At 39.9% G+C, this 26,894-nt stretch overlaps 1 protein-coding gene across 1 annotated transcript in view; it reads right to left on the bottom strand.

Moving 5' to 3' along the window:
* Positions 1-26,894, bottom strand: part of LOC117478245 (CUB and sushi domain-containing protein 3-like) — a 336,058-nt gene that overhangs the window by 85,331 nt on the left and 223,833 nt on the right. Inside the window, exons 10-14 of the mRNA XM_034125216.1 lie at positions 21,888-22,009; positions 11,761-11,864; positions 10,265-10,377; positions 1,796-1,978; positions 1,140-1,466 (exon numbers count right to left, since the gene is read on the bottom strand). Of these exons, the coding sequence (XP_033981107.1) occupies positions 1,140-1,466; positions 1,796-1,978; positions 10,265-10,377; positions 11,761-11,864; positions 21,888-22,009 (849 nt within the window). The remainder of the gene's footprint in view (positions 1-1,139; positions 1,467-1,795; positions 1,979-10,264; positions 10,378-11,760; positions 11,865-21,887; positions 22,010-26,894) is intronic.

Consider the following 26,894-nt stretch of genomic DNA (forward strand, 5'->3'; position numbering starts at 1 on the left):
TTGGTATGGAGACGTGTTTAGCCTGATTTAGCTCAAAGACTGCACGCAGGGGCAAACAGTTTGCCACCATCAAATATGAACAAATATGCCTTCCAACAAATCCAAAAAGATCTTATTTACTGTACATCTTGTATCCTGTTGTCGAGACAGCTAGTGATCAATACATCTGAGAGTCACCTGGGTTTTGATCAGTTATAAAAGTCTGCAAAGCTGACAACTTTACAATAAAGACAGAACTGCTGAGATCTAACTTCTCCTGAAACATTTATATCCTGGTTTTACTTTGACATGGGTGAACTACTAAAGTTATGATGTTACAAAAAGCAATTTGGGAGTTTTTGAATGGTTTGCAGTTTCACTTCTTACAGAACAAGACGATTTGCTTAGCAAGGCTTAACACATCCTGGCCCCTTCTTTGTGCTGGACGCACCGAGAGAGAAATGATGGAAATATGACTTTTCATCTGACTGAGTTTGACAACAAACAAGCCTTTCTTCCTATTTTTTTTCTTTATTAAGTCTTTGTTTTGCAACTTACACCTCTATTCTTAGCTGCTACATTGACCACATAAAACCTCATTAAAGTGTGTCTTTTGTGTTTAACAGAAAAAAAGGTGGGTGTTGTCAAGGCCTCATGCTCTTTAAGTTAATTAAAACAGCTTCTATTCAAAGTCAAACATCAAATATTTGAGGAAAGAAATCACACCTACTCTTTCCAACTGTTGTCATTAAAACTAAACAACATTATAATGAACTAGGTCTTTTTTTAGACCTAGTTCAGCCCAGTTAATGTTTTTTTTAAGTATAGTTGGAAATACTTTTTCAGAGTTAAACCCCTCATTGTCATTCAGGTCCAGGTAATGCGTACAATTAATATACAGTTATATGAGCAGATCTGTTTCAAAATGAAACAATATCACAGACTTTTGAAGCTTCTGCAATATTCTGCTGCATAATAAAATAAATGTGACCCTTCTTAATCTCGCCATAACCAAGTTTCACACCTCAAGTCGTTGGAAAGAAAGTATATTATCAATATACTCTCGATACATTAGACCCTGTCTGATAGCACAGTAAGTCAAATAGGTAATGTTCCTGTATTAAAATAAGGAAAGTGGTAGAAATAGAAAAATGACATACTACTGTATGTGATATTAAATCCTCTTCCTGACATGGAGTGATCGGCCTGAAACTCCAGCCTCACTGTGTTGGTGTTGGACGTCAAGTGGGATGGATTCTCAGCTCCAGAGAACCTCCCGATGACGCCCGCATCGTTTGTCTCGCCATCTTTCACAGTTAAGGAATCGTAGGGTGCTTCAAGGTCAAAGTCATTAAATGCCAAGTGGATTCTGGAGCCTGGTTCTGATTGAATGAGCCAGACACAGTTCATGTTGTTCCCATAGCCTTCTGGGTAATCTGGGGAGAGGACGGTTCCCAAGGGAGCTGTGAAATTTGACATGCAGGGGACTGTGGGAGGAAGAGGAGCACAGGAACAAACACAAATGTGGACAGACAGACAAACAGATGGACAGATGGAAATGTGGAGACAGAGAGATGAGGGGACATTTGGAAAGGAAACATAAAATGGGGGGGAAGAGATGCAGAGAGACATTTCCTGTTAAATATTCATCGTCACAGCATCATCGGTCATCATCCGCTCAAGGCCATAACAAACTGTCACCATGGTGACAGGTCAGACTGAATGTTATCAACAGCACAGCAGAGCACAGGCCATGTTATTCCCTCTCTGCAGCCATGCCCACGAAAATAACCAACCCCATGATTTTAATACTTACATATGCATATGGGGATGTTCGCTGACCACTGGTTGTTGTCTTGGCAGGAGATGGTTTTCTCTCCAATCAGCTCGAAGCCAAACTGGCACTCAAACCTCAGGATTCCTCCATTCAGGAAGCTGTCCCCTTCTCTTACTCCATAGAGAGGAGTCCCAGGGTCGCCACAGCTCTCTTTGTCTATTTCTGTTTCAAAAAGAGGCATTAACATTTGAATGTTATTCCTCTGAGTTATAGACCGACATTGTTGTGCAGAAAACATAAAAATCATGCATCAATAAGCCAGATCAACAGACGGGCTGACAAATGTGTTCATAACATGATCAACATTTATTTTGAGGCAGTACCACATATACAATATCCTGCTGCTGGAAATACTCACAAGAACAACAAATCTGTTTAAGCTGCAGCAGAAAATAAGCACCAACTAATGTAGTATTAACTCTTATTTGGGTAACATTTGCAAACAACTAATGTGCCCAGCTGTTTAATCGATATTTTTAAGACTAATACAGCTTCACTTCTTCAGCATTGGCTTGCAAGAGAATGACTAACAGATTGCTGGTTTTTGGTCTTTTCAGCATTACAAATAATTTGGGGTATTGCTGGCCAAATATGGTGACATCAATCCCCACCAAACTTAATAAGAAAGCAAAGCAAATAAAACAGGAGAGATAATATAGAGTGCAGAGTTTCTAAAGACCTTTTGTTCAAAGTCTTTATTCATGTTTTTCTATAAACTGTGGATAAAAATCACATGGATAAACAAATTGATAGCTACTGTATGATTATACTTTTTGCAAAAGAGAACGATCACAAACGATGCTGTTTAAACATGTACTGAGATTTATTTCATCAACTTGAGTATTGTCAGTACATATATTTTCCAGCTATTGTATCCAGAGTATGGAGTCTAGCTTTTACACCATGTGTGGTCACCATGCAGTGTTGTGCATCCTGAAACACCCAATGGCCATCTTCCCCTGCTGTGAAACACCATGTCATGCAGCAAGAGCTCATCATCCATTTTGAACAGAGATATACTACAAACCCAATAGTCCTGCTGGGAAATGATTGGCTCTTGGTTTGCTGCGTTCGGCGAATGTCTTTAATGGTTTTGCGTCTTAATTCACGTAGCCTAGAGCGAATTTGCATTTATCTATTTCTGCCTGTCTCCTTCCCTGAGTTTGCAAGTGTTCATAACATCATAACAAGTCGAACCATGAGGCTACATGAATCCTTCTCTGGTTCTATATAAGGGTGCCACTGTGTCACCATAATTCTCTTTACATTTTGAGCACCGTATTTCAGAAAATATCCCCTTTATTTCCCCAGCCTGCCTCTGCTTTATTCCCCTGCTTTCCACTCCTATTTTCGGTATTATTTACAGGAGTGGCCCTTGGTAGGGAGCAAAGCTATGTTTTACTGTTTGTGTGTGTGTGTGCCTGAGTGCACGTTTATGATGTATTGCATTAATTTCCATCATGACATCGTCTTTATGAGAACCACAGACTCTACCAATCACAACCTGCCTAACACACGTGCTTGTGTATGAGCACATGCACCCTACGGAATAGAATAGAATAGAAAACAAATTGCTTCGGAGAAAAAGCGGGCACACTGTCGGAACATTCCTAAGCTACTTCTCTCAAACACATACATGCATCACATACGTAAAGAGAGCCACACAATTACAGTTAGTCTCTCCCTTAGTATCACGCACAGGCATACACACATTTCACTCTCTCACACAAATACACACCCAAATAATCCTTTTGTGTTTGTAACAACAAAGCTGATTCACAAAGGGGATTAGGCTCCTTCAAGTGAGTGAATGTGTGGGTACCTCAAAACTATGTGATTTCACATTGAGCCCCATTCCAATCGGTTCTATACTATTCCATCTTGCTCATACCAAATCATCCATGGGAATGCACATCAATGCACGCAAACACAGAAAAACCACACACACACATAACAGAAGTATATGCACTACCTGTAACGATCTGGGAGGGTAAGGTAATGGATTTTGGGGAGGTAATGAGATTGGAAGGAAAAGAAAAGCTTATAGGCTGTTACTGTTTTGTGACCATTGTGAAATTGATTTCACGGCTAGATTGCTAATAGTAATCCAATGCTCAACGCATAGCAGCCTGCATAGTGTAATGTTTGCCATATGCTATAAAATGTCTCTTGGAAGTTCTGGTTGTTGCTGTGCTTTTATTGTCAATATGTGTATCCCTTACCAGTGTCTCCACAACAGAAGGAAGCAGTAAAGACATTAAACCACATCAAATCATAATCAAAGGTAGCAGTAATGGCCAGAAATGAAAAGGGATTGAGTGGAAGTTGCAAAAGGAGTGGCTCAAATTGATTTGTTTCAATTGTAGACATCAGTGAGGACAGTCTGTTTGATACAAATAATCTAATATATTACACCCACAATGATGACATTGTTTCCAGCCTCTCTCAGGTTCCAAACAAGGCCACTGAGGAGCTTTTGAGGATTCATTTGATAGATGTGTGTGAGAGAGACATCAATTTCCTCTTCTCATTAAAACACACCATTCCTGTCGGGTTTTGTTACATAAAGTCCGCAAAATGTTTTGTTTTTACACTTGATAGTGAAACTCCCATATACCTGTAACTCTCTGTAAATTGGACTTGTGTATCGCACATAATAATTGGGTTGTTTTTCTTTGATCTTGACACATCTTGGAGCAAAAATACATCACTCCAGAGGGGTTTAAAAACTCCTCTACTACACGCCTGGCTCTGTCTCATGACCCTGTAAAAGGCTTCGATCATCAGTGAGTTTCACGATGTGTCCGTACAGATTTTTACAATCTAGGAGCAGAATGTACTGCTCAGAGAACAGGACACACTCAGCTCATAGGCATTTTTGTAATTTTTGTTCCCCAGTGATGTTTCTATCATTCCCTCTCCACATCTGAACAAGAATCCTAAATGTATGTAACATAATTGAGCACAAAAGTACTTTAGTACAATCTGTTACAAGAAATAAGATGGTTTGAAATGTATTGAATATATTATTCAGTTCTAATGAGAAAAGACATTTTTTGTATATATAGTAATTTAATTTCAGTAGGACTGGTCGCTACGAGAGGCCTGAACATTACATGTGTCAATAATTAATGACAACAAATTGCTGTTTTTCCGTTTATGGTGATTAAGTAGGCCCTGCCCTTCACAGGTGAAACACACATGTGTATATATATATATATATATATAAATATATTTATTAACACACGCACGTGCAAATATACACACACATAACCAAGAAAGCGGTCGGCTTTGGCTCACTACCCCAATCCTAAAGTTATTGGGTGTAAAATTGAATCACATTTGTGGTTCATGTTGTGAATGAATATTTCATGAAATCATATTTCATGGTGTTTCAGTCACTCTGAATGAAATGCTGTTTAGTGCTGTGTGATTGAGATGGTCCTGCTCAGTACCTGGACTACATTGCTTCTACAGGATTGAGCTTCTGTACGACCGAACACAAATCATACAGCTGCAGTACATACTCGGTCAACATGAATGGAGTCTCATACATGAACAAATGAGACGCTGTTGTGTTTGAGCCTGACCCATGCTTCTAAATGTGTTCTCCTTCAGTAATTTACGTTTTTACAAATGCGGTACCACACAAAGTTCAGCTGCAGTTAAGCTGCCTCAAATGCTTCTTGCCTCATCTCTCTTCCTCACTTAATCTCTGAATTGTGACCAGGCATGCAGTGGAATTTATACATCTTGTTACATTTCTACAATGCCTACAGTGACATCCAACACCAGACACACTCGCCATCAAACACAGAAACACATGGGTGCACAAATGTAGATGGACATTAATAATACACACACACACACACACACACCCACACACACACACACACACACACACACATACTGAGGACCCATCCCAGGAGGTCAACTATGCTGTAAAAATCCACCTTGACATCTCTTCCTCCTATAAAATGAATCTCGTATTAGAAACTATAAAAAAGCAGATGAAAAATCTAAAATAAAATCTTAAAAGTAAGAGCTGACATTATGACTAGGTGATAGGATTCTGCTGAAAAGAAGAGTAGGAGAGAAAAGATAGCAGCGGAAACAGCGATGATACAGAAAAAGTGAAATTCAGGGGTGAGATGTTGTCCCTTACAGAGGCTGCAGTATCATGTGTTCGACATTTGAGCTTTTGCTGCACAGTCATTCCAGGTCAGTAAAAAGCATGCTATGAGATAAAACCACTAAAATCTAGGATGTGAAGCAAGTGATAAAAAACATTTGTCACGAGATTGACACGTGTACCATCTAGCCCTCTTTTAAAAGTGCCCGTGAGGCAGGCCCTTTGCATTTGAATTTGCACTTTGTAGTCTCCACAACACAGAGTTATATAACACAGGATGATGGGATAATGCTAGAATGATGCACTACAAAAAGCCGGAGCTCGAGGGAATGACTCACTGCGGGAAACAAATTCTCAAAATCACCACTCACATGTATTTCAGTGAAAATGGATGACAGGTGAGGCACATATTTGCACTTATTATTCTGTTCTGCATCTATAAAGGCCACCATATCGGAAAAGTGGATTTCAATTGTATTCCAATACGATTTTACTTGCCATTTGTTCTAACTAAAAATAATATATAACATAGGAATGGTATACATCATGTTCTGATAGCCCTGAGGTCTTGTGAAAAGCTCAAATATGGCCTCAGAAAAGACACAGCACACACCACTGTCCATCAGACATTTCAATCAATCAGATGTGGTGACAGGTGTCATTACTCGCCACATCCATGGTCACAATGTGGCTTTTCGTGAGCAGCAGGTGAATGAGGGCAAATGAGCACCTGTGCCTGTTTCAAGTGGCACGAATCAGCTGCTGCTGCTAAGTGGAACAGAAGGTTTACTCTGTGTGAAGTGTTGAATCCTGCATCAATCCAATTGGCAGCTGCTGCATTTAAATTACACACGGCGATGGCGGCGCTCTCTCTCTCTCTCTCCCGTGGCGCCCCTTAAAATCTCAAAAGTGAGATGAGTCGGTGATGGAATACTGCTGGAGCCCCTCAGAGATATACCAACAATTCCACTTTGCAAACAATCACTGATTACAAAGGAAACCAGGAGAAGAGGTGCTGAAGCAGGCGCATTCAGAATATTACTCGCTGCTAGCTAAACACCAAACCTACTTTCTGTCTTAGAATATAAGAAGTTAAGTCAATCATATATGACTTTATGTGATGGACTTACATTTTCTACTGCCTGCACTTTGTTTTATGAAGTTTGCCTTTCAGTTTGAATATTAAGACATATTGGATATGTATTATTTATTCAGAAGACATTCAAAATTACATGATATGATCAATGTGCCTTGTTTCATAAGGTAAAATATTCATGACTAACTTATACAATACATGAAATATATATGACCGTCATTCTTATCTGCCCTTAAAAGGGGAGATATCATATTTAAAACTTAAGTAGGCAAATTAGAATAAAGAGGTACATTGTAAATACAACTGAAACTGAGTGATTTACTGTAACCCTGTATCTTTTTAACCAACACAAATCAATTGTAAGTCAGATATCATTCTGTGAACAAATACGGAGAAACCCTGACCTGTCCTGCATCAATGCCGTTACACACTCAATATCTTTTTCATTTCATACAAAAGGGAAAATGAATCATTGAAAGTCTGTTTGGATGTTGTTGAACTTAAAGGATAAAGCAAATCTCAGGCTTTGTAAGTGCGAGTACATAGGTGTTTTATAACTCCACAGTCACACACAAGGATATATTATGCTCTAAAACCTCAATGACACCTCTTTATGGAGCGTGCAAACAGATATATAAGCTTAAGATCAACATATGTATTCACAGAGGAGACAGACACACACTGAAACTGTAATGTGAATGATGTCAGTAATGTTGCAGTGCTGCCTTAAATCTATAGCTTTAAGTGTGTGTGTGTGCGTGTGCGTGTGCGTGTGTGTGTGTGTGTGTGTGTGTGTGTGTGTGTGTGTTATGTGTATGCCTTGTAACAGACAGTGGAGTCAAAGAGTTGGTAGGTTGCTGACCTTGGGTTTAATAATAGATGGATGGTGGCAAGACAAAGAGAGGGAAATAGACAGAGAGACTGTGAGACACAGAAAAGCAGAACCAGAGATGAAGAGTGAGAAAGAGAAAGTAAGACTTAGTGCTGGCCATCTGAAAGATAACGCACGAGAAAAAGAGAGAAGGGGAAGGGAGTGATGGCTAATGAGGAAAAATGACACAGAGAGAGTGACAGGCACATAGAGAGAAGGGAAGGGAGAGGGGGTGAGGAGTGAGAGAGGTGAGTGACTTGTTGGTAGGGCTTCGTTGGCTCACTGATGGAGGACCTGCCCCACACACACACACACACACACACACACACAATGTAGTGCATCGGTGACTTTGCAGCACGGATAAAGTTACTGATAATCATAGCCAAGGTCTATGGGATGTGGCTCTAGGAATACACACACACACACACACACACACACACACACACACACACACACACACACACACACACACACACACACACACACACACACACACACACACACACACACACACACACACACACACACACACACACACACACACACACACACACACACACACACACACACACACACACACACACACACACACACACAGCATCTATCCATCTCTTTTCTATACCCTTTTCATTCTCAAAAACACACAGATATCTCAAAGCCACCTACTAATACTACAGGCGTCCTCCTTTATAGTAAATCTTGTGGGTGATGGAGCCAGCCCATCGGAGAGAAACACATTTATTTTGCTTTGAGTGTGGATGTAATTCTTCATGGTATTTGGATTTGAGTGAACAAGTCAAACTTAAGGATAATATACATCCAGTTAAAATATTTCCAGTGTTTTTGTCACTCTGGATGCCATGTATAAATATGTCAAATGCATCCTATATCTTAAGCATTTCTGTACTACAATTTCATTCAAATGTTGTTTTCATGGGAGACCGCTTTTAACCGCAATTTCCACACTGTACTGTATTATTTGAACTTCACATTGAAACTCAAGGAGAATAAAGGGCACAGATATATCAAAGCAATGTGCCATTGTCCTGCCACTTTAGGAACTCACTGCATGAGCAGAGTCAGCACTGTGACCTCATTATGACAATAAATCCACCGGTGATGACACCCAAATGAGGAACACAAAGTTAATTTGTGCTGCAAAGCTCACCTCTCTGTGTTTCACGGACTGTAATCAGAGTCGCACTACATCCATCAAGCAGGGAACTTTGGAAAGGTCTCGCAAGAGCCAAATCAACAGAAGAGATGCAAACTGTTTTATAATAAGATACAAGGCAGGTGTTGTGAGATACACGTCTAATTTGAACATGAAATATAAACCCAACAAAAAAAAGACCATATATAGCCTTAAGATATGCACTAAAGCAAAAGTTGCCAAACTTCCAAGACCCCGTACCAATATGTACTAAACCAAGATTTCTCAAGAACACCATCCCACTGCAGAAAACAAAACAATGAAAGAGACACCGAGCCTGAACAAAGCCTTCGAAGCTTCTCTTTGATGGTAAATCCCAGATTGATATAACCAGCCTAGTATCATGTTGTTTTTATTTATTTCCAGCCACACGGCAGCTCAACTGCATACTGTGACTGAGCATTAAAGGGCTTATCTGACTTTAAACTCTTTGGGCTTTTTGTGGACATTGAAGCCATTTCAAAGTTGAACTTGATCTGTTTAAATCCACTACCAAGTCTTACTGTGTTTAGTTAACTCTAGCTTCACTGGTTCATGCTACTGTATGTCAGACTTTCACGTTGTTCACAACAATTCTAATATTTTTAATATTTAAATAATTAACGACTACTTGTTACATCATTATATTGTGATGTGTATGTGTATATTAGCTCTCTATAATAATATTTAACCAAGTTTAATACTTGGGACAGTTAGAAATCAGTTGATAGGTTTCTCAGCAAGGCTCTTGTGTTCAAGCTCAGCTCGCCTATAAACAAAGGAAGGCGTACCAACATTTTGGGATCACTGATCTATAGCTTGAAAAATCTTAACAAATATTTTCCATAGGAAAAGATACCTTCAGATGCCACACTCCACACATTTGATATTTCTTATTTTCTTCATTTAGGCTTGTTTCATAATATTGTAAATATAATAATATAGAAGTGGAGCTGGGCTTTGAGGCAACTTCCGCGTTCATCATGACACTGGCCCAAAATGCTTTGGTACCATACACAACCACTGGAAAGGCAGCTGAAAAAGTCTACAAAAAAGTATTTTCACCTTTTTTTAAGGTTAGAAATCTTTCTTCAACCCTCTCACGAACATTATATTCATTTACTTTTCTCCATCTCTCTCAAATGCTAATTTCTTACCTTTGTAGTTGATCTTGAATCCTATGGATCCGACACTCTCATCTGACTGAAGGTGAAGCCACATCTGGTGGGTCAGGCTGACTATCAGGTCAGGAACAAAGCTTCCTGATAGTCTGGAGCACAAAATACATTCATATTAAATCATAGCCATGATAATCACTATTTTAAAAAGTATAATTGTCATCACTCCAATCAAGGCCATACGGAAATGTTCAAGTGCCGCTCTCAATGTGAACAAATTGGCAGTGGATGAATGCTTTGATTTGGGTTGCTTTGGGGAAGCAGAATGCTGCCTCAGAACAGCAGACTGCTCTCAGTACATTCATACTATCTAGCCATTTTTCTGGTTGCCAACGCCTTTTAGGCATGAAAGTTATCAGTGATTGACTCCGCACTGAATTCAAATCATCAACTGTGCAAAGGCTTTACATCTGTTATCCTTTTGGGCACGGAATAGCATTCCCAAAATCCAGAAACAGTCCATCTTTTTAACGGTTACACATGATGCAAACTGCTTTTTTACGATCTGACAAAGTGCGCCAAAAAAGATGGAGGATTTCAAGCTAGCTATCAGGTGATGACTTAAATCAAGAGCCAGAATGAAAATGGACAGAGTATAAAAAGAAAAGTTTTAACTCTGGTCATTTGCAGTTTCTGTGAAACATGTTAACTGTGCTGTGAGGCGTTCGTTTGATAGTCTGACGATAACGCTGCTGCTCACGACGGCAGCTGGCCATTATGGAAATACTCTGTGAGTTGCACACCTGCTTCATAAAATTACTCAAATGCAAAATCGCAGTTAAGGCAGCACATTTTCTGCAAGTTATTACATTCACCTTTAAGGAGTTTATCTCACCACATTACTTTGGTAAAGCTGTTTTGTAGACATAATCTGTCTGGTACGGCAGCAGGGCCTGCTCTGTATGCATCCCATCATTACAGCTTTAAGAAGTCAACTGACTTAAAATGCAGGATTTTCAAGAAAATACAGAAGCTTTGGTTCTGGTTTTGTTAACTTCCTTATTTGAAGGTTGTGTGAGGTTTTTTAGAATTATAAGTTAAACATACCCGGAATATTTTTCTCACTGGGTTTTTTTTTACAAGCAGGTAGTTCACTTTTTTCAGGTTGTCTTTGACATGATTCTCCGATTCAGAAAATAATGATATAACAAAGCATGTTTTTATAATTTCACATGGCATATAGATAGATAGATAGATGATAGATATATATTTTATTGATCACAATTTGGGAAATTATTTCGTTACAGAAGCAGCAGTGTGTTCAGACATTAAATATACAAATACTTAAAAAGTGGAATAGAGAATTAATAATTAAAAATAAAAATAAAATGAAAAATATTACATCAAATATAAACAATATAAAGAATATAACATATTTTGGATAATTAAAATGTTCTAAAAAAAGTCTAAAATACTGCAGTACATATATATATACATATATATGGGATTGTATGAAAGGTTGTTGTTTTACTTACACCTGCAGAATAGCAGTAGGATCCCCCACCTCCCCTCCATCCCCTATGGTCAGAGTATCATAGGCTATCTCCAGGTCAAACTCTTCAAAGTTGATCTGGATAACCTAAAGTTCACAAACAAAAAAAGCAGCATGTCAGTTTCAAGCAACTTCACGCTCAACTCAGTTAAAGTCAATCGACTGCTACTGTATTTGAATATAGGTAAGTCAGACTTGCTTAATTCATAGGAAGAAGGAAAAGAAGAAAAAGATCCTTAAAAAACAACAAACATTAGCAACCTCTGAGAACATCAGTTCAAATGATGTAGAACTGTGTCATGATATCTTCAACAGAGTTCATTCAGTATTACAAGAAGAACTAGAAAGAGATGAGGAACTCCTCCTGAGCCGCACTTGAAGCTGGGCGAATCAGCACATAGCTCAAAACTTGGTATGAGGGATTATTAAACCAACACTTTCTGTTTCATCTAAGACCAGAGAGAAACACATTTGGCAGAGCAGAAGAGAGAAAAGAAGACGAGGGAAGCAGAAGAGACACAAAAAGAAAGGATGAGAGGAAATTGAGAGAAGGGAGAAGATTGAACAAGGAGAGAGGAGGTGGCAACAAAGAGAATTAATGGGTAATAATGAGCACACCTTTGATGCTAGCAATGTGCAATATCTCAAACTAGAATTCCTGCTTGACCCTCGGGGGAGACTGAAACCTCTCTGCCTCCACTTCCCATTTCCTTGTGAGGGATTTACAGATTTCCATATTCAATATTCCGCTGGAGAACTTCAAAAACATCCAAAACATCACACAGGTCTGAGTCTGGCGAGTTAACACTAAGCATATTTACGTACATATCAATATCTTCTTATTTATGAGCATCTGTTTTTGTAGTTTGTATTCAAACATTCTTTTTGACTCAGGCAACATAAATATAGTTATTTTTCCCCTTTACTATCTGCAACCTGGACACCTGGGGACATCAAATATCAACTATTTTTCCTCACTATGACCACTAATCTATGAAAATAAAAGTAACAAATGAAAAATGTAGCCGTGCCTTTCAACTCACCCGCTGTGTAACTGCTTATCTGTTAGCATATAGCCTTATTTGCTCTTTTTCATGGGGTTAATTTATTATTTCCTACTAACAAGAAGCTCATCTAACACCAATTTTCTTGTGGAAACATAATCAGGTTTTCGTTTTGTAGATAATTACCAAGATGAAATCACGCAAGCTGGAAAGCGCCAATACCACCGTAACCTGACATGACCATAAAGGGGTTAAATGAGAGGGGGAGGGGGGGAGGCCTACTGAGATGTAGCATTGATCTGTCTGACACCAACAATGCTGACTCAGCCTTATCGGCATGTAAGGCAGATTGGATTAAGCATCACCTACTAACCTGCTAAACTCTCTCTAGCAAGCACACACACACACACACACACACACACACACACACACACACACACACACACACACACACACACACACACACACACACACACACACACACACACACACACACACACACACACACACACACACACACACACACACACACACACACACACACACACACACACACACACACACACACACACAAAGGCAGTCAAGCACACATATTTTAAAGCACACACAAATGCACACGAAAAAACCCTAATTTATACCGACATGAACAGCTTTGTGGAGATGAATGCGTCTTTTTCTGTGATTACATTATCACCATTTTCCCACTTATCACAGTTCTCCTATTAGCACATAGCAGGTTTTAAATACAACTGCAATTCTGACAATAAATGAGGTACACCAGCATATATTGAGAATTTTACTTTATCTAAAGGCAAGACCAGATCCTGCATTTAAAGGGTTAATCATTATGATTATATGAATTAAAATATCATGTTGTATACTTTTTAATGTTGCACACTCTTGTTTCAATAAGCAGCTGGCTTTATATTTACATGTTGAGTTTGGTGAAAAGTGATTTACTGGTTGGATTTCATGCCAGCACACAAGACACTATATGTCATGTCATAAAACAAATCCCTCTGGACTTGCACGTGCCTCAAGGTCTCATACTTTTGTTGGTATTTACTGAAGAACTTCAGACTTGTGCTAATTGACGGGAAAATATTCCTAAAACGTCCAAATAGTCACAGCAGGGATTTGCCACTGTGCCACTATAGTTGATCTGTGTGTCTACAAAGAAAGCTTTTCATTTGCTAGATGCTGATGTAGCTATGTGGATTACTTTTGAAGATGCAGTTGGGAATATTTCCTCAACCCTGCTTTGTTATTTTCAGAAAAGTGAAACTTGGCCTATAAAATGATAGAATTTAAAAGAGTCTTGACAAAGCATGGTGATGGCAATAAATGCATTAATAAATCCCCAAAATCTACAGAATACATTTAATTTAAGGGGAGCAGTTACTGAGAAGTATATAATGAGAACTGCTACCAATGGTGGCCTATTTAGTTTATCAAGAAATACATATTTTTTGCTTTTTTTGATCTGCAGTAGGAAATGGAGCGGACCTGCAGAGAGTAGCGACAGAGAAGGGCTGGTCCAACCTCCTTGTACACGTCCTTTACACCCTAATGCCACATCAGCACTGTTCACACAGCATTAAACACAGCTGAAATACATTATACTGTGCCCATGTATGCGTGTGTATCTAAGAATGTGTCAGCTGAACTGAAGTCAACTTATACTTGAACTCATTACTGAGGCTGGTTGGTTACTGTTGATGTGTGCCTTTTGTGTCTCTTGTGTGTGTGTGTGTGTGTGTGTGTGTGTGTGTGTGTGTGTGTGTGTGTGTGTGTGTGTGTGTGTGTGTGTGATAGATGAAACTGAACACTCTACATATTTCACATCTACCATAATAGGTTGTTTTTTCATAGCAAAAAGACAAAGGAGATGAGAGGAGAGAGAGAGGAGGACTCTCTCGATAGATCTACATGAGCTCTACTCTCTCTCTCTCTCTCCTCTCTCTCTCTCTCTCTCTCTCTCTCTCTCTCTCTCTCTCTCTCTCTCTCTCTCTCTCTCTCTCTCTCTCTCTCTCTCTTGCTGTCACCCTCTCGGCCTCTCTCGTTCTAATTGGCTGCTGTATTCCCCTTTTTCCATCCATCTATGGCTTCTAGCCAATGAGGCGACAGAATTGGATTTCTGCTTGATAAAGCACTTCCTTTGGTTGTCGTGGAGACAATGAGGTGGGGCAGGCTCCTCCCTACCCATATACCCATTTAAGATCTAGGGATAGTTTGAAGATGCAGGTACTATAGGAATATCAGAAACACCTGGCGAGTGAGACAGGGCGGGGGATACTGAATTGTCCGACAGTATACAGTAAACCCTCTGCCCCCCCTCCCTTTGATCATGCTTCTGTTTGGACGGTATAAATTGCTCCATTGTGTGAAGACCTGGCTTCAGCTGATGAAAACTGATGGATAGAGCCTGTTGCAACTTCCCCCAATACTTCTGTTTCATTGAGCTGACTCCTCCAGTGGCTCCTTTGAAGATGCCAACTCTAAACAAAAACCTGAGAGAAAACACAAAGTACAGCTTGTACTGTTGCTATGCAACAACTGTACTGAAAATGCATTTAAATCACATTGCTATTAAGTTTTAACCAGAGACCTAAAAAGGTGCTACACTGTTCGTCTTTTCAAGAAGATGCAGGAGCACGCCATTTTAATCACTAACAGAAAGTTAACCCTCTGAGACCCACATAGGACATTTCCGTTTTTGTATATTTTTGTGTTTTGCCTTATAAATTGTCATTTCTTTACAGTATAATACAGTTTTACACATCCCAGAAATCAGCACAACCTCAGCTAATGATATATGCCAGTCATTAGAGACCAATACAATATAATATGGGATATTTGCCCATAAACATCTCTTTTTTTTAAAAACGGAGCATGCATTTTTTACTTATTTCATTCAAAAGAACTGCTAACCATAACATTGAAAAAAAAATTCAACACAGACAATTGCACACATTTATTATCATTGTATCAGAACTGATTAGAAGATTCTGACTTCTTCCAGTGTTTCCCACATAATTTGATTCTATTTGTGGGGGCACCGCACCGCACCCCCATAATGAGTGAGACACACCGGAGTTGAGGATCTGTGGGGTTTATTCTCCCAAAAAAAAAATGTTTTTATGAGATCTATTTGTGGCGGACGATATTTAATTGTGGCGACCCGCCACAAATGAATCGATGTATGGGAAACGCTGAAAGTATTTTGGTTACAGTGTGTCATGATTTAAGGTAACATCATACCATAATAATTACATTGACATACCATAACTGCCTCTTTAAGCTCCTCTGTTAATCTTGTTTAGTGTTTACAGATTTGTTGCCCACATTTCACAAGAGCACTTCTGTTCATTAGTTATGCCCATTCTTTTGGGCAGTGTCCATGAGCCTTTTTCTGCCAGGAATTGTCTTTTTTTTTGTCAAGACTACACATGATATATATCATGGTAGTTCCTTTCCACAATCACACATGGCATGCTGAGAAGATTCGTCTGAATTTTCATCAACATCGTCCCCTTGAAAAATCAGCTCCAAAGCCTCAGCTGTAGTAAACTTCCTTGCCATACCTCAGTTTACTTTCAAAACACTAAAATAATGTATTATATTATACCGGCTCTCTTTTCAGTACACATAACGGAACTGACAGGCAGCCCTCTGAATCAGACTCCGATTGGCTGTGACTGCATCCACTCAGAGTGTCCGATTCAGAAACGTGACTCTTACACTCTTTACGTCACAAACAAAGATGGTGGATGAGAATAGACCTATAAAACATACAAAACGATAAGCAATCGTTTTAAAACTTTACGCACATCCGTTTCACCGAAATAAGTTAACGCCTCTCAATGAAAATCTTAATAGAGTTGTTTATTGCCGTTTCTGTAGTTTAAGAGGAAAAATGCGGCATGTCTCTGGCTCAAACAGCTGAGAAGTTATAACGCTTTGAACACAACGTGATACTTGGGATCGTATACGGCCCCATGGGTCTCAGAGGGTTAAAGGAGATTATGCAGTGTTTTTTTATGATCTTATTATTTCGGCCTCATGGCTTCTCTGTGTATGTTGGATTTCTGTAGACCTACAGGGCATAAATGAATTAAATGCCTGTAAATTAGTAAAAAGGAAGCCTATCCAAAAGTGTACCTCCTCCTCCTTCCTGAATGCCCTTGCATTACATTTCCTTGGGCATAGTGATAACTAAATATGCAGCATGGCAGCACTGCAGCAGTCTTCTTGTATCCACAGCCTGTGAGTGACACTGTGCATGCCAATGTGTGTGAAGTGGCTCAAAGCCAGTTTATACTTACTGTAAGGCTGTCAATTCATAAAGCAGATCTAGCATAAGCATGTTCACTACTTTAGTTTCTTTCTGCTCTATAAGTGAGCTCTAAAATAGCCGACACGTACAGTAGACATGAAGTTTCAACAAATGTAAGGTGCTTTGACTTGTTTATATCATGGAAGATGGGAACATGGGAAGTGCAAAAGGAGAAACTTAATGATGTGGAAAATGAAGAAAAAGATAATAGTACAGTAAGATCTTATTTCTGAGAGAAGTTGAAAAAGAGAATAGGAAAGAAGGGAAGAGAGAGGTATAGTAATGGCCCTCTCGTCATACCGTCCCCAAGGTTAAATGAGAAAAGGAGAGAATGGATTGGCTCTAAAGGCTCATTCTGCCAAAACTAAATGAAGCAATAACATCAGAGAGCTATAGAACCCTATTAACATCTAACCTGAGAGAGAAGGAGCAAAGAGGTGGGCAGACGGAGAGGGAATGTGGCTGACTGAGACAAAATAGAAACTCTATGTCTCTTTACCAGTGAACGAGTAGGAGAAAGTGAGAAATGTAGACTATGTGTGGAAATGGCTGCAATGGAGAAAGTGATACGCGTGCTCCCCTCCTCCCTGTCTGTAGTCTCTCTTTCTCCATAGTAATTTGCTGGTTTCAGGCTGAGCTCTTTAATGAAGAATCTGGGTAATTCTGAGGACACAGCCTCTGGGAATGAGGGGGGGGAGAAGGAGTGTAACAAAGAGAATACGTATGATACAGGAGGAATGAGGAAAGGGGGTAAAGTATTAAATAGGGAGAGAAGTAAACAAGTTATAGAAAAAAGCACATTTCTGCTAGTGGGAGAGGAGGCTCAGTTTGGACGATCCTCTCCTCTGAATGTGTTGTGCTTGCACCTTGACCCTCCTCTCCTCTCAGTGTTTGTGTTTATCGTTGCCTTCTCCCCGCAGGAGATCAACTGACCACTCACCCGCCAACTAAACTGCCCCTCGCTCCCTCATCAGCCTCCTAATTGAGGACAGCTTTTTACTGCCAGTGCGCCAGATCGTCAATGCTCGACTATTTTCCTGCCCGTGACCTGTTGTTTATCTGCCAATTCCCCGCTGTTTGTTTGCCTTCACCACCTGCCCAGCAAAAACCTGCTTTTGTACCAGTAAATTACCTTTGACTCCACAAGATGTGTCCCAACCTGCAATTTCCTCTTGCAAGTACTCACTCTGACTGTGACAACATGTGATGTCTTAAACCATCATGAACCTACAAACACTGAAATGTCCTTAACAAACACCCTGAGCAGAGTTGTAACTAGAAGGTGACCAAGGAAGCTAAGTATTTTTGCTAAATTGTGATAAATGGTTAAGCCATTTGTGTGATTTATTTCCCCATTTATTAAAAGCCTCCAAAGGATCTTTTGCCTGGAATTGGCTTTGTTAAAGCACAGCTATTCTCAGAATAATACCACTTGGATTGATCCTTTAAATCATAATGCATGTCAAAATGTAAAATTTGGAAAAAATCTATATCATCAAATTGATTGATTAACGCTGTTGGCTTCACAAACTTTAAAACATATTTCTACAGATTCTGCCAGAAATCCAAGGGAAACAAATGACATTAATCTGACGGCAGAAAGACAAGTCTTACAGAACCGGAGATGTAAATCCATGAGCTAGATCTGCATTTACATATTGAGGTTTCTGTTTCTTTATGGTATGATTAATATGAACACTCTCATATGTGCCTCTTCACAGGTGTCCCACATGAATAAAACAACTTGCCAAGACGGATGAAAAATGAAAAAAGATAGATTGGAGTTATTCTGAATGATTTGTCACGCTTATCCCTTTTGCATGCTTTGTAACTTTATATTACTTTTTTAATGGGTTTAGTATTGTAATAATCCTCCATTTGTCTGTCCTATACAATTTATATAAGCATAAGTCTAACTGATGAATGTAATGTAACCATCTTTCCAGTTGCTTTTCAGTAATAGGGCATGATAGGCCGGACTTGGAACAGGGTCAGTTTGGTTCATGTGTGTCTTAGCCCCTAGGAATCCACGTCTGTATTTGTTTGAAATGGACGTCCATTTTCTAAAGGTCAGGTGCTGTCCACATTTACAGACCCGTGAAGACCTTTAATGTGATGTCGTGTCATACATTGTGCATGACATTTAGTTTACATGATGCAGTGTGATAAAAGACATGCATGATTCACTATAGTGTATGACATATGCGGTGCAGTATGGTGCATGACATGTTCAGGAAATAAAATAGAACATTACAGTAGATGATAAGGTACTTTCTGTATATCCTTTAAAGATAAGGGGCTATAAAAATGACTTGACACAGCTTCAGTTGATCTGGTGTTCATACAGGTCAATGTGTTTTGCAACATCCATAATCATCCATGAAAGAAACACATTAATTTCAATCTTCGTGTGCACATACACAAACACGCATGCACACACACACATACACAAGCATGAACACACACACACCAAAGGGTGCAGAAGGGTATTAGAACCATAGCCTTCAACAGTCACATACACACTGTAGCCTTCAACAGAGAATGTATTGCTCCAGGCCATAAACCAGAGGCCTTGGGCTGTGACAGGGAGAGCTGTGTGTGTGTGTGTGTGTGTGTGTGTGTGTGTGTGTGTGTGTGTGTGTGTGTGTGTGTGTGTGTGTGTGTGTGTGTGTGTGTGTGTGTGTGTGTGTGTGTGTGTGTGTGTGAGTAGAGAAGAGAGAGAGACAAAGGTTGCTGAGTTAGAACAAAGTGTACGTGTGTGTTTATATGTGGCTGTTATGTATTTATGTGGATGTTAAAAGAGTGTATTTCAGATAATATGATTATTAAAGTATCTGTGTGTGGCTGTGCATGTGAGTGTGTACGCATATTTGTATGTGTGTCCCTATGGTGCTGACGCAGGTGTTGCTATTGACGACAGAGCGGTCACCACAGTGACCCTGAGTGGAATAAGGAAGTGTCTCCTGAATACCAATCAGATTTCTCTTGGGAAATAGAGCGACCAATCCCAGTTTTTCATCTCACCTCCAGCCTATCATCTACCCCTTTGCAGGATTAACCAATCCCACAGAATTAGATGCTGATTTGCTCTGACTAGCATATCATTTACAGAACCTCCTACATGTTTCAATAATGTAAAAACGCCGCTAAACTTACTTTGTAAATGCGTGTAAGGACGACTGTTATATTGATTAAAATTACATAGAATGCATGAAATTCAAATGTAGCAGAGCCTTCAAGCTAGTTCATGCAGACAACTTGAGATGAGTTACTACGCTCAAACATGACATGGTGTACTCACTGATGAATACTATTCAACACACTTTTTTTTCAAAGAGGCAGACTTTATAACTCTTGCCTCTGCCGATGCTGCTGTTGCTTATTTAACATTTCATAGGCCCCACATTCACCTGTAAAATGTGATGGTGCTCTATACGGAATTCAGAGCATATCTATGATTTAGGGATTGCCTCCACACGACTTTCAACATGACCACAGCCGAGCCTGTGGCCAGTAAAAAAAAGTGTAAACAACGGCAAGAAGCTGAGGGAGGTAATAGTGTTACCTAAGGGGAAACCGGAGGGGGGGGGTACGCTCATGACACAAGGTGGCTCAGGACAGGGTTGGCACTGCAGCAGAGGGGGTGGGGGTCTTCAGGGCTGTTGGGGGTCCTTCACAGGCTGTGGCCCATTTACTGCACATTAGTTGTGTTGCTGGATGCTGACTTAATAACTGAACTAGGTGATTTTTACCAGCAGATTGCCGCCAGCAAAAGCACTACTATGCCAATGCAACTCAAATTCTCTACCAACTCATTATGTTAAAGTCTTCAAAAAGATTTCCAATAATCAAATCCATGCTGTACCTGAATTTGACAAAGAAGCCTATTTGGAAATAACACATATTTGCTTTCACTGAGGTCTTCTGATCGCGATTGAAACCAGACTTAGATGTGTTTTTTCTTACCAAGCAGACTATATTGCAATGATCCATCTAGTAGCCGCGACCTGGATGTTTGACGCACATTTGTCATGGCAGGGGTTTTACATTTGGATCCAAGAAAGTGCAGTTTTGTGTGTTTGTTGTTTGTTTAAAGTGGACCTATCATGCTATATTTGAATAATATAGTGTAGGACCATACCTATAAGGCATATTTATACTTTTTTTTTTTCAAAATACCAAACAGACCATGCATTTTAGCCATGCCTCATTTTGCTCAATTTGACATTTTTTAGCTCTGTTTTTGCAAGGGCAGATTCTGTGAGCAACAGCACCATCTAGAGGCCTGGCATATGTACTACAACGTCTCCAGCTCTTTCGAACGGCAATGGCCGTGGCTGTCTCCTCCTGATTGGTGGAGTTGGCCCAATAGCCGTAGCGCTACTGTCCTGACGTCAGGACAGTGTTCAAATCTGGATCAGTTTTTATCAGATCCGTTGCAGCCCCTTTTTTTAGAGATTTGGGTATGGAGGAAAATAGAGAGGGTTGTGTTTTCTGACACTTGGTGAGTTCCCTGGAACACCGGGGACACATATTCATGTATAAAAGACGTACAAAAGTGCATTTTGCATGATAGGTCCCCTTTAAGCAGTTCTAAAGAAAGCTGCCAGCAGAGTGTCCACAGACTAGGCAATCAAGTATTTTTGTAGAGGCAAGTTCCAGTCATAATAAATACATCATCATGGTTGTGTTGGTCAATCAAAGTTAAATAACTTCAACAATTAAAATGTAGACACAGAGACAAAGAGGGAGAGAGTGAGGGAGATTTACCTTGTTTGGATTTGAGGCAGTAATAATCCACACACACTGTGCATTGCTCTCATATTGAATTGGGAAGTTAGGAGATGTGAAGGTTCCTGACGGCCCTTGAAGATTACTGCCACATGTCTTCACTGTGAAGAGAAAAACAAAACAATAGCACTGTTATTAGTAGCAACTGTATAATCTGTAGTGGTATTAGCAACATCATTTGTGTACTGTTGATTCACAGCACTACAGCAGAGAGACAATTACCTTTATAAGTAAGGCATTAGGTTTAGGCTTAGCCACACACTCTCAGAACAAATCCAACAGCGAAAAATAGCAAAGCTTGTGGATCAAAGCAGCAGTGTAGTAAATACAATTAAAAGTGGAGCTAAGACTATGCTGAAAGTGTGGTGACGGACAGAGAAGGGAAGAGAAAAGATAAGTGCATACCAGAATAGAAAGAGGAACAAAAGGTCAGAAAGATGTTATTGATACTGTCAGTGACATCTCCCTGGACAGAAGTACTTAATTGGAAGCTATTGGCTGTGAAATACCACAGGATTAGATAGTATTGATAGATACAGACACTCACCAGCAATTTAGTTTCATATTCTATTGAAAGTCAACATGTTACAGCTGGGTCAGAAGTTGTACAATGCTCAACTTACAGTAGATATCACAAGACAATGTATAATGGCTTTCGTCAACTTGATCAATGAAGCTAGATTTGCCGCGCAGAGCGGAAGAAGCATATGGCGGCTGTGGCTCAGTGGATAGAGTGCTGGACTTTGAATCAGGGGGTAGCAAGTTCAAGTCCCACTGCAGTCAGCATGTCGTTGTGTCCCTGGGCAAGACACTTCACCCAAATTGCTCCTGTGGGGATTGCCCACAGTACTGAATGTATGTAAGTCGCTTTGGATAAAAGCGACTAACAAATGACATGTAATGTAATGTAATATATCTGTATGTCAATATAAATTCATACATATTCACAGACACTAACTCTGAAGCTACAATCAGTGGTAAGTAACATGGTAACATGGTAGTTGTTGGATAAACCAGCCAAGCCCGTATTAGGCTGTGTGTTCTGACTAGATGTGATAGAGGACCTGCTTGTCTGTCCTTGGGTCGTCCTGTTAGAGTTGGGAGGTAATTTTCTGGTTGGTTTGAAGCAGTGTTTGTTCCTTAATTAGTTTGTTCAGCGGAAGGCCACGGGAAACCGTACAGTGAACAGACACATACACACTCAAAACAATAATCACATAAGGTTGAATGCTCATGCGGTCACATTTTACAAACAAGCACATGAAGTGACACATACTGTGAAGACAAGAGACACTCAACAAAGCAAAGCAGTAGGCTTGCACGCACACACATTTAGCAGTTTCACACTGGCAAATGAATGAACATTTACAACGACATGCATACAAACATAATTCCCACATTTACATTCATACAACAATGCATACTTTCAAGCACCAGAAAAAGTACTACTGGGATTTAGTGGTTAGAATTGGGGGCAGGTGAAATAATCATACTGCAGTGTGTTTGGGATGTTTTTGGATGTAAGGTGGTGTCCGTGTGGTGCTGTAAGAGTGTCAGAACAAGTACAAGACCCCCTTAGAGACCCCCTATACCTCTCTAATCTGTCTCTCTGTATCCTGGATCGCTGCCCGAGTTCCCCCTGACTGAACCCTGGTGATGCTTGTTTCTATAACTCTCAAAGCATCTTCAGGTGACCTTCTCTTGTTCAGCTCACTGCAATTTATAAAGTGATAGATACATAGAGATGAAGTGTGTGTGTGTGTGTGTGTGTGTGTGTGTGTGTGTGTGTGTGTGTGTGTGTGTTTCTGTTGCACGTGTGTGCCTGTGTAAGACGGTGTGTATGCGTGTGCGTTGACAGCTCAATCAGCGTGGCCTGAACGAATTGCGATCCGATCACCGTGCCAACAGCAGAGTGGGCACGGTGTTGCTATAGCGATAGTGCAGAGAGAGTTATCACCGGAATTACCCGACGAGCTAACATCTCATAATTTATATTATTCCACCCGTATCTTTGCCTCTCCTTGAATCTGTCTGTCTCTCTGTAGTTCACTCGCCTTTTATTCATCAGCCAGTGTACGTACTTCATGATTTACAGTTCACTCTATGATGACTCGCTCTACTTGTCTTTCTATCTCTCTTCATATATACTTTTCTTTATGTCCCTTTCTGCTTGTATATTCTGTATTTTAAACTCATCAGAGATGGACTTTTTAGGTACATTTTTGAAGCACTTATTTGATTTTTTTCCACATTATGCTAACTTATATTACTACCTCACAATTTCCAGAGTACAAGATAATAAAAGGTGATGTATCTATGTTAATTGAACTCCCCAACATGATATCACCTTATTAAATGGCTAACCTCCCTTATAGTGTTGGTTAACTAATCCACACAGAGAGACTAGCATTCATTTGGATTCTTCTCTTTAACAACCTACCATGTCCAAATAACTATATCTGCCTCTTCAGCTGCTAAATTCTCTGTTATTCAGTTGGTTGCTTCAGTTTTGTGTTCGCACTTGTTTACAGTTTTTTTTTTGTCAAAACTTGTACAAAAACTAAATTGCATTGCTTGAAATGTGGTTGATGTGAGCTTAACTCTGTCACTGTGTCTCTCTTTCTCCATTTCTGTCTCTCTCTCATCATTATTACTATTGGCACAGGGGATAGGGGGCTTAAAGCCAAAAGGGCCACACTATCATTGAAGCGATAATTCATTCTAGATGAAATAAAAAATGTTGATGAGCTCTATCTGTTACTAAAAGCATATTGTTGGAATCACCAGGGAGATTAATTGAATGCCCGAGGCAGGAAATGCAGTAAGTGTTTGTGCTTGTGGGTGTGTGTGTGTGTTTGTGTGTGTGTGTGTGTGTGTGTGTGTGTGTGTGTGTGTGTGTGTGTGTGTGTGTGTGCAGTATGTGTTTGTGCGTCTGTGTAACGATATAGCCTCTTTTGAGTTTTATACAATCAGATAAACTAGATTCCCTTAGGATTCTCACTTCTTTCTCTCTTACACACACACACACACACACACACTCATATAAACTGTTGGGATGCGGACCAAAATGGGATGATGTTTCAGGCAAGGATCACATTGCCAAAGCCTTTAGTGTAGCTCCAATGCCCTTGCTCACAGTTCTCCAAGCATTCATAGTATGGCTTCAGAGCATAACTGACACAACCCATAATCACTGATAAGTCTGCTGGGAAAATGTTTGTTTGTCTTTAAATTCTTAACGCTGTTCAAGTTAAAAATGTTCTCCTTTCTGGCACGGAAAGAAAAATGTTTTGTACAGTCTGATCCCTGCCTCTCACTAGAGTCTATAACTGCTGCTTTCTCAGCCCGATGCCCTTTGTGGTGTGTGAGGTTGTGTGAGTTGTCGCCACAGTGGAGGGCTCAGGTTAAATCACCCATACAGAAATACCTGCTGAAGCATACCAAGGACACTTAACCCCTACCTGTTTCAGATTATCTGCCTGACCCTGCACCCCAACCAGTGAGCATAGACAGAATTGGAGGTGAGGTTAAGCAAACAGTAAACAAAATCAAATCATACGGAAGAGTTTTCAAAAGTACACGATTCAAGGGCTTATTTGAAAATGGCAGGCTTCTCAACGGGGAATGTCCTCTTGGTACAAATACATCTTTTGACCCTGGGCTTGTTTGATTTTTTAAAGAACCTTCACACTTTTCACCAATACATTATTTTCTCTTGGTTTTGGAATATGCCCCGTTTCAAGTAATCTTTATACATTGAGAAAAAATGTCAAGCTATCCATGCATAGTATCTTCAGAGCTTATAAACTCAGGAACCAATCAATAGTGTGCATGATGACTGTGAGAGTGAGGTGATTTAAATCGTTAACTACATGGTCATTTCTTTATCAAATAACTTAATGATTAAAGTACATATTTGATCAACGGATTGTCACTATAAAAGGACATTTCTCGTTTCAATAAGTTTGACAAGGATGGTGTGTAACCAAAAGACAGGTAAGCCAAAATGAAAGACTCAAATCATGATTTAGACAGGAAGGGTTAGGGGGTATCTTCTATTTCCGTACACAAATACAAATATTACTTGTCAAGCTATCAGATTCATTTTGTATTAAAGGTACCCTGTGTGTTGTTGAGTGTGTCAACATTTTAGTACCAGCAAGTCTAGTAAATCTGAGCTTGGATGAATTTAAAAGTCAGAAAACGGATGAATGAGTCAAATACACTTCAGATTAAAAGTTGTTCCTAAGTTAATGTGCTCACACTCAGCTATGGATCAGTGGGTAATATCAGAGGCTTCTGCATGAAGGCCAAACTGCTCTAACAGGCTGCCTTCAGGAGAGGATAGACTGACCAATGGACACGGGGAATGATTGATGACATCATTAAGCTGGCACACAGCGTTCCAACGGCTCTTGCTAGAGTCAGCGCTGTAATGGGTAGACACACACACACACACACACACACACACACACACACACACACACCCATATACACACACTGAGACAGTCATTTAGTGAAGTTGTTCTGGAGTGACTATACACTGAAGTTTCTTTCCTGATTTAAGTCAATATATGTGCATGTGTCTGTATCGGGTTGACATATAGCACCCTTCATTGAGTCAGTATATCCAGGCAGATCATGTAACACACACACACACACACACACACACACACACACACACACACACACACACACACACACACACACACACACACACACACACACACACACACAACACACACACACACACACACACACACACACACACACACACACACACACACACACACACACAGAGTTGGCTTCATGGCCTTGCCATCTGTCCATTAATCAAGGTGCCACATGGACTCTCTCTCTCTCTCTTTCTCTCTCTGCGTCTCTCTACCATTACTTGTGGTGGAAGTGGACAGAAGGACACTGTTATTTGATTGCAGTTTTTGTAGTTTATTTGTATTTAGTTTGGAATTATTTTATTGTGTTTAA

Source organism: Trematomus bernacchii, unplaced genomic scaffold (genome assembly GCF_902827165.1).
Source record: "Trematomus bernacchii unplaced genomic scaffold, fTreBer1.1, whole genome shotgun sequence".
NCBI lineage: Eukaryota > Metazoa > Chordata > Actinopteri > Perciformes > Nototheniidae > Trematomus > Trematomus bernacchii.